At 29.0% G+C, this 13,249-nt stretch overlaps 1 protein-coding gene across 1 annotated transcript; it reads right to left on the bottom strand.

Annotated features, from left to right (window-relative positions):
• Positions 1-8,303: 8,303 nt before the first annotated feature.
• On the bottom strand, positions 8,304-12,448 carry LOC133803625 (WD repeat-containing protein DWA2-like). The gene is made up of 13 exons (XM_062241725.1): positions 12,263-12,448; positions 12,070-12,153; positions 11,856-11,988; positions 11,592-11,703; positions 11,276-11,375; positions 10,829-10,956; positions 10,344-10,413; positions 9,674-9,762; positions 9,487-9,532; positions 9,176-9,249; positions 8,995-9,074; positions 8,857-8,915; positions 8,304-8,622 (listed from the first exon to the last, which is right to left on the bottom strand). Exons 1-13 carry the CDS (start codon positions 12,305-12,307, stop codon positions 8,581-8,583), a joined length of 1,062 nt encoding a protein of 353 aa, XP_062097709.1. The 5' UTR covers positions 12,308-12,448; the 3' UTR covers positions 8,304-8,580.
• Between the last annotated feature and the right edge of the window lie 801 nt (positions 12,449-13,249).

The raw sequence follows: 13,249 nt of genomic DNA, 5'->3' as shown, positions 1-13,249 counted from the left end.
TAAAGTTATATTTTTTTAGGGCATGATTGGTTAATGATTTAAAAATTGTATTTTGAAAAAGTATGATTCTGAAAAAATAATCTAGATTTAGTGTCTGAAAATATGTTTATAAAAATGTGATTGAATGTATTGTCCGTTAATTATTTTTTAGTTTTATAAAATTGAATAATTTTTTGGTAGAAAATCTAAAAATTGAATATGTAAATATATATTTTTTTATTTTTGGTATAATAGTAATTGAAGTGAAATTTTTTTTTTATTTATTTGTTGTAATTTTTATTTGATCAATGAATTTTTTTAGCAAATATATTGTAAATTAGAATCAAATTATATTCTGTTATATGATTTTATAATTAATTATTTTACTAAATTTATATAGATGACTAAAAAAATAATACAAAGACGAGAGAAGAATACGAAAAATAGAAGACACCATCAAACTGAAATGAACAGAATAGACGGTAGAAAGAAAAATAATATTGTGCTGTAGATTTTGGATTTGATAATTGAAAATTTGAGAAAACGATATATTTGTGTTTTCAACTTTTGCCTTAGTTTTGGAGTTTAGATTTGAAAACACTTTTTCAAAATAATGAACCAATCAACTATTTTGGTGGGACCTATTTATTTTGAGTTTTCAAATTTATAAAATTGTATCTCAATTGTTTACCAATCAAGCCCTTAGATTTTTTTAAGTGGTACGACATTATATTATTTACCATTGAAGTTATTATTACTTGAAAAAATATCAACTCATCTAAAATTGAGTATTTAAAAAGTTTTATAGCAAATATTATATCTATTATGTATTTCTTGTGTGTCAAGTGTCTTAATTTTGGTCCTCGTCGTTTTCTTATTTAATGGTTATACATTATTCTATAAGTGATCGTGACTGTGAATGATATCATTTTTTTACCATGCTCGCAAAATTTTTGAAAATATATATATATAGTATGTTGTATAAATCTGTCTTTGTCTATGTTGTTTTGGATTAAAGTATTGCTTAGGCACCCAAAATTATAAGATAGCATTGTATGAATTGGATTTAATAGTTTTAAGGTGTGTTTGGAATGTGATCCTCTAATTAGAATTAAGTGTAATTTTGAGTAATTACTAATTTTGACATGGGGTCCTAATTACACTCTTTAATTCTAATAGTCTCATGAAAATTGAGTGTAATTACAATGTGTAATTACTAATTACTATCAATTTTTAAATAATATTTATTACAATTTTTTTTGTAACTACATACTGTATTGATAAATAGTTCATAAATAATTACCACTTAACATCCAAACACATTTTTTATTTTAAAATACATGGTCTAATAATTACACAATTATTTCCAAAATGCAACACTATATAAAATGTTTCTTTATATAATGTTGAGTGTGTTAAAATATTTTATAGTAATTTTCCTTCAATTATAATTTTTTTGTATGCCGTGTGTTCTATTCTTTGTCGTTGCTTTCTTATTTAATGAGAATCTACTAGTAGCATACTATAATATATATATATTTATATTACATCAAAATCTCAAAATATATATTTATATTATATCAAAGAGTAATGCTAAAGCATACTCCCCATTCACACATAAAATTTATACACTATAATGTGTGATAAATATTAACCATTTGATAATTTTAAGTGGTCTTTCTCACAATTTAAATTTTGTGATTACAAACAATAATATATCATATGGTATAATTTTTATATGTAAATTAAGGATGTGCCTATTATTACTCATTGAGGAAAATTGGTAAGGAGTATTGAGTAACAATCATTAGTTCCAATATAAGAAATTGCATCATGGTGTATCATAATTGTTTAAACTTTACGTATTGTTTTTATGATGAGTATTTTGTTTTGTTGATATTTTCCTCGTGAGTATAATTTACCATCGTAACAACCCAAGAAATGATTAAAAAAATAAAAAATCATTCCATTTTACGAGAATTAAAACTTGTTGGAACTTTTGCATGAAGTAAAAGTGAGTTATTAAAAAGATAGAAAAAGTGTATTTTGGTGTGTGATAGGAGAAAGAGTCTCACATGGATTTAGAACACTCTTGGAGGAGTGTATATACAATGCATGTGCTACCTATTAGGGTGTGCCTCAAGGTGTATCCAGTTTTGTGCAAATGAGTAAGGGCTCACGCGCTCCCTACCACTGTCCAACCGATTCGTGTCACACTTTATTTTTGAAAATTATTTAATTAAATATAAATTTTATTTTATTCATTAAATTATATTTAAAACATGTTCAGAGCAGTCAAATTAGTAGACTGAATAATATATTATTTCTTCTTAATTTTCAGCAGAGACCACCTCTCCCTCACGTTCAGAAACATTTTCTTCTTCCCGTAACAGAAGAAACATGCTTTTATAAAAAAAAAATATTTATATTTTCCTTCATCTCGAAATTCTTGAGCAATAAAAGTGTGTATGTGAACGGTCTTCTTCTTTGCAAAGGGATAACAATACAGAGAACTTGACTATTTTCTCCTGAAGACGCCGTGATTGATAAACTGTCTTATACATATCAGGCAAAACCGTGAAACGTCTTAAATTCGCGACTCAACCCAAAAAATTCATACGATAATATCGTTCTAATTTAAATACTGTATCAACAAACTCCTCAATCAATTAACTAATACTCCCTCCTTTTTTTTCTAACTCTACATATATTGTCTAGTTTTGTGCCCCAATGAGTATTCAGTTTTGTGCAAATTAGTGAGGACTCATGCGCTACCCGCCGTCGTCCAATCGATTCATGTCACACTTTATTTTTAGACAATTATTTAATTAAATATAAATTTTATTTTATTCATTAAATTATATTTAAAAACGTGTTTAGAGCAGTCAAATTAGTAAACTGAATAATATATTATTTCTCCTTAATTTTCAGCAGAAACCACCTCCCCCACGTTCAGAAACATTTTCTTCTTCCCGTAACAGAAGAAACATGCTTTTATCAAACAAAAAATTTCTTCCTTCCTCTCGAATTTTTTGAGCAATAAAAGTATGTGAATTGTCTTCTTCGTTGTAAAGAGATATCAATACAGAGAATTTGATTGTTTTATGCTGGGGATGCTGTGGTTAATAAACTATCTTGTATATACCCAGTAAAATCGCGAAGCGTCTTAAATTCGCGACTCAACCCAAAGAACTCATATGATAATATCGTTCTAATTTAATTTCTGTATCAACAAAACTCATCAATCAATCATATATTGTCCATTTATTATTTATAATATTATAAATTATGAGCAGCATTATTAATATGCACCGACACTAAAATATTATTATCTAGGAAAGCATAACAGTAGGATATTATCCTTGTTTTTGTCTAATGTAGCCAAAAGGTATTCATTCCATTCTAAATAATAAATTTTAAAAAAATGTCTGCATTATTCTTCACAAGATAACGTGCAAAGTGGAGTCAAATTTTTCACAAAATTAAATTATTAAAGTAAACGGCATTGGGATGAACAGAAAAAATAAATTAAAAAAATAATAATAATACAAATTTTCACTAGAAACAAGGTACAACGCAGTGGGGAAGATTGAGGCTCTATGAATAGTAAAAAAAATATTCCTTTAAAAAAGAGGAATAGTGAAAAACTTGAATCCAGGAGAATAATGATCAGAAATTATAAAAAAAATTTAAAAAATAAATAAATATTTATTTATAATATTTTGACATATTTTAGGGGACATGTCAAATCCTTCTATTCACATAATAATTTGAAATGATTGGTTCGTAGGAACCCAAATACAATAATTCATATCCTAACCTTTATTCTAATTTTATATGTATCTTCATTTTTTTTACTAGTTGGTGATAATAAATAACACTTTATATGTCAAAAGTGAGAAATATTCTTAAAAAAAAAAAGAAGTGAGAAATATGACATCATTATCTAGAAGAATACTTGCCACAAAAATGTGTAATATTTTAATATAATTTTTGTGTGCACATATAAATATAATTAGTGGACAAATAATAAGAATTAATTCCATCATGCCTAACATCATTACCACTATTATCTTTTATACTTAAATATGTTTTAATATTTTATATGTGAGCATAACTATATCTTTTTATGTTTTAAAAATATTATAAATTATTAATTAATCTTTCTGTCAAAATAATAATACTAATTTAATTAATCCAATCCAGTTATAGACAGACCAAATTCATCGTATTAAATCTATTTAAAGAAAAAAAAATTGACACATTTGTGACACGTGTGACCTCACTTTTTTATTTTATATTAGATTAATTAAAGTAGATAATAATAGATAAAGATAGATTTTAGTTTAAAAAGAGAAAATGAAATCAGACAGATCTTGAAAATCAGTAGTTTTGGGAAATGGACAGCGTGGCCTAGTCCTACATGACTACCCAAACGACGGATTCCCAAAGGCCACTTTTATCCCTGTTGGAAAGCAAAAGCTCTCTCCGACACCTTATCCAAAACCATTGCCAAATAACCCCCGCAAACTCAAACTTTCTTTTTTTTTTAATTAAAAGACATAAAAAAAATATTTTCGTTCTTCACACTTTTTTTTTTTTTTGTATGAGTATTACTAAATGAGGATTATTGCACATTTTTGTCCAATATCATTGTCAATCTAACATTTTTATACAGAGAGATCTTAATTTTGTTACACACCTAATAATTTAAGTTACCAAAAATTAAGTTTAAAACAACATCATTATGCGTGTGGCGATACTAAAAATTTAGAACTATATTTTGACATTCTAAATTATTTAGATTTTCCTGAAATTTTATAAAACATTTGTTGTAACTTGAATGAATATTGTTATAAAAAAAATTGATTCACCATACTATGTAAACTTGATGGTAAATTACATTATGAATGTATTTGTTTTGAATAGTTGACTTGCTTTGAAAATTGTAAATTGACTTAAAATGAATGCAATAGTAAATTATTGTGTACAAAATGGTTCACTTTACCCTTAAAATACATGTGGGACTTACACAAATTATTAACTTTACCCTCTTAAAATTTGAACCAGAAAGGAATTTATACTCTCACTCTCACATTTACTTTACCTCAAACCAAATACATGTATTTTAAAGGTAAATAAATACTTTTATCACAATAATTTAATATCACATTCATCATAAATTTTTCTACACTTTTCAAATTGACTTAATTACTCAAAACAAACACCCTATAATTAGAAAAAAAAAAATCTGTTGTCGCAAAATACCTGTCTCTTCACTGTCGCACTAATATAATGCATACATCTGTCTATTTTTTGTATTGCACATTAGTGTAAAATGTCCGTTAGTTTCACTCTATAGTTAGTGTCTTGGAAATATAAATTGTCATTATACTGGAATAAAAATATTTTATATTATTTTGAGAAAAAGTTGAGTCATATTTATTTTTAAAAAATCATTTTATGAAAACTCTTATTTACTTTTTATTTACGTATTTACATAATGTCCTATCATTTTGTTTATATATGTTGCAACTTATAATGCTTTTACAATTTTTATAATTATATATATCTTTTGAATGATCTGCATTTTTTTTTAAAGATGTTAATTTTATGCTATATAATTTGTTATCCAAGATTTTTTTTCTTCCATTTTTTCTATCAATAATTAAATGAAAGCACGAGTTTAAATTTTCTTTAGTTTTAATAAAAAAAATACTTTAAAACTAAAATACTACAATAGAGCATACAAATTATTGGAAGAAATATAAAATTAAATAAAAACTTTTATAAAATTATGAAACAAAGTTAATATTATTTTTTACTCTTTGCAAATAAAGAAACAAACAAAAGATATAGTAATATAATTTTAGTAAAATAATATGTTTATTTTTTTATAGGGGAGTAGTATGTTTACATACACATAAATTTTTCTTAATCAAATATAAAATAATAATTTTCCTTAAAAAGGGAATTATTTTGTTAAAAACATTACAATAATAAACAGATTATCTAAAAAAAATTAAATATTTTATATAAAAATTGAAAAAGATATATAAACATATGAATATTTTTTATTGTACAAATAAAGAAAGTAAAGTAATATAATTTAATATGCTTAAATAGTTATGACAAGTATACAAAGATATTTATCTTCAGAAAAAAAGTATTCCAAGACTAAATTAACGGAGTTTTTTAATTATATTTTTTTAAGTAATTTTTTTATTAAAATTTAAGAAAATTTAAACTCATTCTTTCTTTTTATTATTGGTATAAAAAATGAAAGAAAAAAATCTAAAATAATAAACTATACAACATAAAATTGTTTTTAAAACGTTTTACTAAGAAAGCAAATTATAATCCTGACAAAAAAAAGAAAGCAAATTATCATATAAAAAACCATCAAAGGATACATATATATATATAGAATTATAAAATTGAAAAAAAACATTATATTTTCTAAAAAAAAATAAAAAAGTATTATACGTTGCAACATATATAAATAAAATGAATGATTTTTGTACTCATACAATACAATAGGACACTATTTATATAAATATATAAAAAAAAAAGTGAATAATTTTTTTAAAATAAGTATGACTCAACTTTTTCTTAAAATAATATAAAATATTTTTATTCCAATATAATGACAATTTATATTTTTAAGACAATAACCATAAACTGAAGCTAACGGATATTTTACACTAACTAACGTGTAATAAAAAAAATAGACAGATATATGCATTTTATTAGTGTGACAGTGAAAAAATAAGTATTTTGCGACAGCTGATTTTTTTTCCCATAATTAATGTGAGGTAGTGTTAGACATTATAGATACCTATAACGAGGCTCTTTTTGTACCCTACCAAGTTCTACCACGTGTCAAGTGGTGGTGGAGTTTGACATGTCATGGGGTTACTATTTGACTGTGGCTTATATTGGTGGAGGTTGTGGATCAGGCTGGAAGTGTTGTAGCTTACGTGTAAAGTAGCACGTGGCAGTACATTTATGGTGAAAGATGGTGCCACGTGTCGGCACGAGAACAAATGTAAGACAATTGTCTCTGCTGTGGACTAGGAAACCATATATAATAATTTCATCCGACTCATGCCCTTATGTGTTTGGATAAGCTTAAGGTCACTTCATGTGGAATACTTGGGTACTAGCAAATTCAAAAAGTTTGTGATGGTAATTATATTTTATTATATTATATTATATTACACAATCTTTTAATACTCAGAATCTAAAACAAAGGCAATTTTGCCACTTGGACATCTTCTCACCATGATTCTTTTCGTAAGAGCAAGACTTCGTTTTCATATATTGACATCCTACAATTTGATCAATCGTAGAACCTTAACAACCACGACCTTGTTCTACATACAATTGTTCTCATGGCTAATAATATTTTTTATTGTTGGAATACTAATCCTATTTCCAAAAAATAGCATTTTCGTCCCAAAGTTAAGATTATGTATTTATTTACTTTTGTCTTTTATTTGGACTTTTAGGTCGATGTGTACCAATTTATTGTGTTAAATTTTATTTAACATGTTTCAAACTAAATAGGCCGATATATATAACTACAAATTTTTTATCAATCTTGTAAAATTTTATTGAATATCATGTTTTAGTTTTATTGTAACTAAAGTTATTTATTACTATGTATAAGTAGAGTTAATACAAGTAGGTATGAATTTTAAATTTTGTGATAAACATCAAAATATGACCTAGTTAAGTTTAAATTAATACAACTAGGTATTTAAACGTATCGAGTTGGAAATAATTTTAGGGGTTAAAAATCAAGTTTAGTGGCGATACATCGCTTGCTTTTAGAGACGTATTACCTAGCATCTTCAGCATTAAGCACACATGGCAATGTGCGTCACCAAATGGTAGGCAGTACGTCACCCGAGACCATACAAGCAGCGACGCATTGCCAATTTCTTGAAAATTGTCTCTAAAAGTTGTTTTTTTTTATTTTTTAAATTACAATATGTGAGACTCACTTAGGACGATGCTAACACTATTTAAAAGTTTCAAAGAGATGATTAATCACACTTTTTACTCTTACTCTTGAAGATTATCCATTTTCTCAAAGCTAACGATAAGCCAACTAATATTAAAGAGTAGCTCTATTTTAAATCCAATTTAAGAGAAATGTATGGAGCTGTACGATTCTAGTTGGAATCTTATTAAAGATGGGGCCATCGGGGCACATGGATGGTTTGAAATGCAACCTTTAAGCATGAAAACCCCATAGACCAACAAAATAAGGAGCAGCCTAACAAGAAAAGTAAGAAATGGTTTGAAGTACTTCTAAATTGTCCTCAAATATCTTCCTGTCATTTATTGTACAGTTCGACTCATACACTACCCCCTCACTCAGAGTTCGACCACACTATACAAGGAAAAGGGAATGGAAAATGTAGCCTGTAAAAGGCACAAAATCACTTGGCGATTAAACAAAATCTGGAACTAGAATCCGATTCTTCAAGAGTATTCTTGTCGCCCTCCAAAGACGACAGAAAAATGCGCAAAGATGTAAAAGAGGTGGCTGTAAATCCCACCAACTGCGTTGGTGCAATTTGTATTGAACTCTCATTTTCTGGATAGAAAGGGCTTTACCGACTCCACGACTACCTGTTTTTCCATAGGAAAACAAATCATAAAACTATAAAATTGGTATCAATAACCACTAAGAGCAAGGAGTAATAGAGCAGCATAAAATTCTTTGAGGAAATGAAAATAAAGGAGGGCTGTAATCATATGATATTGACATGATCCTGGCTGAGTCACTTCCATAATGGAAAACTAGAACTAATTTAATTGGTTATTCATCCAACAAATGAAAGAAATTAATTAAAAAATTCTTACCCTTCCATCGTACGATAATGACGCAAAGATCCAAGGCTCGCGGGAACTCCAAGCAAGGCCTGTAAGTTACGTTGAAAACAACATTAGTTCTGAGCATTTTAATCATGTTTTCGAAAAATTAGAGTTAGCAGCGATTACCATAAACACTGTCTTCATAATCACTGTAGGGATGTAGTAACGGCTCTAGCTGATTTGCTCTAGTTGGTGAATCAACTTGTCTGCCAAACATGTGAAGAAAATAAACAAAAATATACCAGGATATAAGATAAAGTCAAACATGGATCAGACTTGGAAGCGTTCTCTGGGTAAGAAAAGATACCTTTCAGATGTAAACTCATCCTCACTGGATGAAGAAGCCAGCCACAAATTGACCGTTGAGTCTGTCCCAGAACTCTGTAACACCTTGTATGAGTTAAACTAATAATAACAATTTTACTTTATACAGATACGGCACAACATGTACAATAATAATAACAACAATTTTACTTTATACTATCACTACACCCTATCACCACTCAAATAAAGTATCCTAATGAATTTTCCCTTGAGGGGTGTGGAAAACAACATTCGTTATCATTAATAGAATATGCAAGCACGTTTACACGAGTTAGAAAAGGAAAGAGGAACAACCAGAATAAGCCCTTCAAACTCAGGATTACACTTGACAGCCCACGTCCTGGCAAAGATTGACAAAAAATAAAAAATCAGATTATCTTCTTTGGAAAAGGCAATCAAAAATCACTATAAAAATTCTCATCAGGTCACAACTAGGTAGAATAGATGAATCATGGACCCAATGATAGAAAAATGTATATACCAGTGTGTGTGCCCAGGAAGCTCCTGAATGGGAGTCTTTGGCTTCCTGAGATCCCATATGCACATTCCAGATTCGTCTTCTGCCGTGACCTGCATTAATATCACAAACTTGTAACTATGATAACATGAAGAAAAGAAATGAGTCGTGATAATCATACAATAATAAAAGGAAACAAAATACATAAAAAGATCACCTAGGTTTGAAATAATTTCTCAAATGGATTTCTTAAATATTAATAATTTTTATTTCAATCCATAGGCCAATGTAAAAATTTCAAAACATGACGAATTATTTACAACTTCTTCATCACATCCATTTGCAACGTAGAGATTACACCCCATCAATATTTTTCAAAGACCATCATTCTCCATTTATATAGATGTGAGGATTGTTTGACAGCCACATTTGGTTACCAACTTGACTTAGCAAAGTTTTCCCTAGTTGTTTTAAAGCATTTGGAAGCACATAAATTTCAATAAAAAAAATTAGTACACTATTTCCCTGGCTCAAGTAATCCAATAAGAATTTTCTTAAAAAAAATCGTTACCAAAAGAATATATAATTGATGTTGAGTTTACTCAATAGTCTGAATTTCTTTTCATATGGAAAATGGTGCTAGCTAATTTTTTTCACTCACACCCATAAGATGAATAGAAAAATGTAGTCTTACAAGTATGTGCTGCTTCTTGGGGTTGTAATCGACATTGCGCACATGAGAGCGCTCAATTGAATTTGTTTTCCTGCATTAAATGACCAATATTATAAAAAGGTGATTACAAAACAGCTAATTGTACCCAAAAGTTTTCATCCATGTTCATTGACAAGTGTTCAATGTACTACGTAGTTGAAATTTGAGAAAATCTTGTTTGGCAGTAAATGAGAGAGCACCATATCCAACCCATCTTAATAGGCTCTAATGTGAGGAAATTTTAATATAATTCCAAATAGGCAGGTGATTTTATAATTAATAATTGTAGTATGAAGCCTCAGCTACCTTTTATGGGGGAATCAAAAAAATAAAACAAACTCATAGGTTACCATTATTATGCTTATTAAGGGTCGAGGAATACAGACTCAAACTCATCCCCGCTTCAGTTTTTTCAATTACTCCCCAAAGAAAAACGGAACAGAAACTAGTTTGGAAATAAAACATACTTCATTGTTCGTAGATCCCAAAACTGAAGTGAAGATTCACTAGTCGCCGCAACTGCGTTCACATCATGTGGATCCCATGCTCCTCCAGATAAGTAGTGCATCATACCAGCTGATTCTTGTGATTGTACCTACTAAATACAAAATTATGCGAACATGTAGAGTGAATTATAACTTTGAGCTAAAAATAAATTCAGTTCTAAAAGTTATTCGCGTCAACTATTTTAAATTTTTACACGTCAACTGGTAGTCTAAAAGTAAATAAATAAATAATACGTCTCCTTTATATAAATTATACATCAGAACAAATTTTGAAGCAGCATGGACGAGGAGTATATTATCTAGTTAATTATGTATTTGCTGTGTCAATTCCACATATTTTGAAACAGTGCGTTGAGATAGAAATGGAAAACTGTTTTTGAGTAGCTTTTAAGTTCCATAAGACTGTACCTGGATGGCTTTTCTTGGCATATCTAAGCTCCACAAGAAAAGATTTTCCTCATCAATGCTAATCAGCTTATCATGCCTTGCAGATGGCCACCAAAGAATGCTGTTCATAGCCACAAATAGCACATAAGGGTCTAAGCTCTAAAATGATCAACCACGATAAATGTTCGTTCATTTCAACAAGACAACAACTTGAATCCGTCTGGAACTACATAAATGAATGATATAGATTATTATGTCTTTAAGACCTTATCCATTTCCTGGGATAATTGTCAAATCTAAAATAATATTAAGAAAAAACAGGGATAAGCAAACTCACCACTTAGTCTTACCAACATTGTCGCCAATTTGGGTAATTTTTTCCAACTGAGGAGAATTCAACTCGCCATACAACTCAGGTATCTGCCATATTGCAGCCCCATACGATTCACCTTTTATACAACAATGAAAAGCATATCAAATGAGCGATCTTATTTAATTACTTTTGGTAGATATGTATTGATCAGTTGATCAGAAGCATAACACAAATATGAGAATAATATTAACTAAAGACAAATCAAAATCTTAAAACCCTATTAATTACCAGTAGAGTAGACAGTGGAGAAGATACGCTGATCGAAGGGACAAGAAGCAAGATCCCAGATCTCGTTCGGGTGCGAAAACAAGCCCTCGCATACTAGTTCAGTTCCTCCAGACGACATCCGGATCAAATGCACCTGTACACCGGACTCCATTACAATCAGATCCAACAATTACAATCAAAATTAGAACGAGAATTGATTTTAAAGAACAAGAACCTCATTTTCTTCTTTGAGACTGAGAGTGCCGGTGAGAAAGCTCGTATGATCTGTATCAGCTTTCACATCGGATATGCACCTAGCCTGGGGCACCAAAACGAAATGAGAATTGTTTCGACAGATCTTGACAACTCCCTAAGAATTGAGAAATGAAAATGGAGAAGAAATGTTAGGGTTTCGAGGGTTTATGAACCTGGTATTTCAGACCATATCCGATGCCTGATGCTCCTCCTTGCATTGCTTCCACTACCTGATTCGCTTTCACGATCTCCGGACTCTAAGTCCAAATTTTAGCGGTATTGTCCTAACGAGAGAGAAATCTCACATTCACAGTGGTGAAATACGCGCGTTTCTGTGACGAAACGTTTCTTGGATGACTATATAACGGTCTCTCGCTCACCTCCCATTATTTAACCGTCGCTAGCTCGTTCATAGAATGGATCACGATCAATTGGGCTGGGCCTGATTTTAACAAGCCCAAACATTGTCCTGTTAATGAGTTCTGATTTTTATTTTTATCAACTTTTAGCTATTATTTAAAGTGAAAATTACATATTATATGGGAATTTTAATAGATTGTGCAAAAATATGACATTTTTTCAAGAAGAGTTAATCTATGGCTTTTTTTGTTTTAATTTCACTTTTATGGGTTTAGTTTCTCATATTTGTGTATAAAAATTTGTTTATATCATATTTTCACTCTTAATCAAATTTTATGGATTTGGAAGGGTGTGTTTGTTATTTGATTATTTTTTTAGCTTATTTGATTATTATTTTTTATATTAATTTTATATAACTATTTTTATATTAAATTTTTCCATGGTTGTTTTGCAAAAATTTTTTTTTTGTAATATGAATTGTGTTTATTATTATTTTTATTTATTGTAAACATTTTTTTTCCTTTTTTTTTAGGTTGTACGTTTTTTTTTAAAACCTGGGTAACGTAACCAATTACTTAATTAATTTTTCAAAGTTATGTAAAAAAAATCCTACAGCTAGCTTAAATAACATTTATCTAGAGGGGTAACCAGTTACTTGTTTGTGTTTTTTCACATTTATGTAAAAAATAATCTTAGATGTTAAATAACATGTATCAGGAGGGGTGTCGCAAACCCAGCCATCCCCATTGTTTTGCATAGCTCCGAGCACCACAAATCGCACACAGCCCAAACACCACCTT

Source organism: Humulus lupulus, chromosome X (assembly GCF_963169125.1).
Source record: "Humulus lupulus chromosome X, drHumLupu1.1, whole genome shotgun sequence".
Classification (NCBI taxonomy): Eukaryota; Viridiplantae; Streptophyta; class Magnoliopsida; order Rosales; family Cannabaceae; genus Humulus; species Humulus lupulus.
This window is presented reverse-complemented; position numbering and strand designations above follow the sequence as displayed.

Bases quoted from the DNA above. Each gene is read 5' to 3' on its own strand.
- LOC133803625 (XM_062241725.1), bottom strand. From the start codon at position 12,307: ATGCAAGGAGGAGCATCAGGCATCGGATATGGTCTGAAATACCAG. The intron at 11,989-12,069 runs GTTCTTGTTCTT...TCCGGTGTACAG, and splicing joins GTCTCAAAGAAGAAAATGAG to GTGCATTTGATCCGGATGTC. The intron at 11,376-11,591 runs GTGAGTTTGCTT...GGCTATGAACAG, and splicing joins AATGTTGGTAAGACTAAGTG to CATTCTTTGGTGGCCATCTG.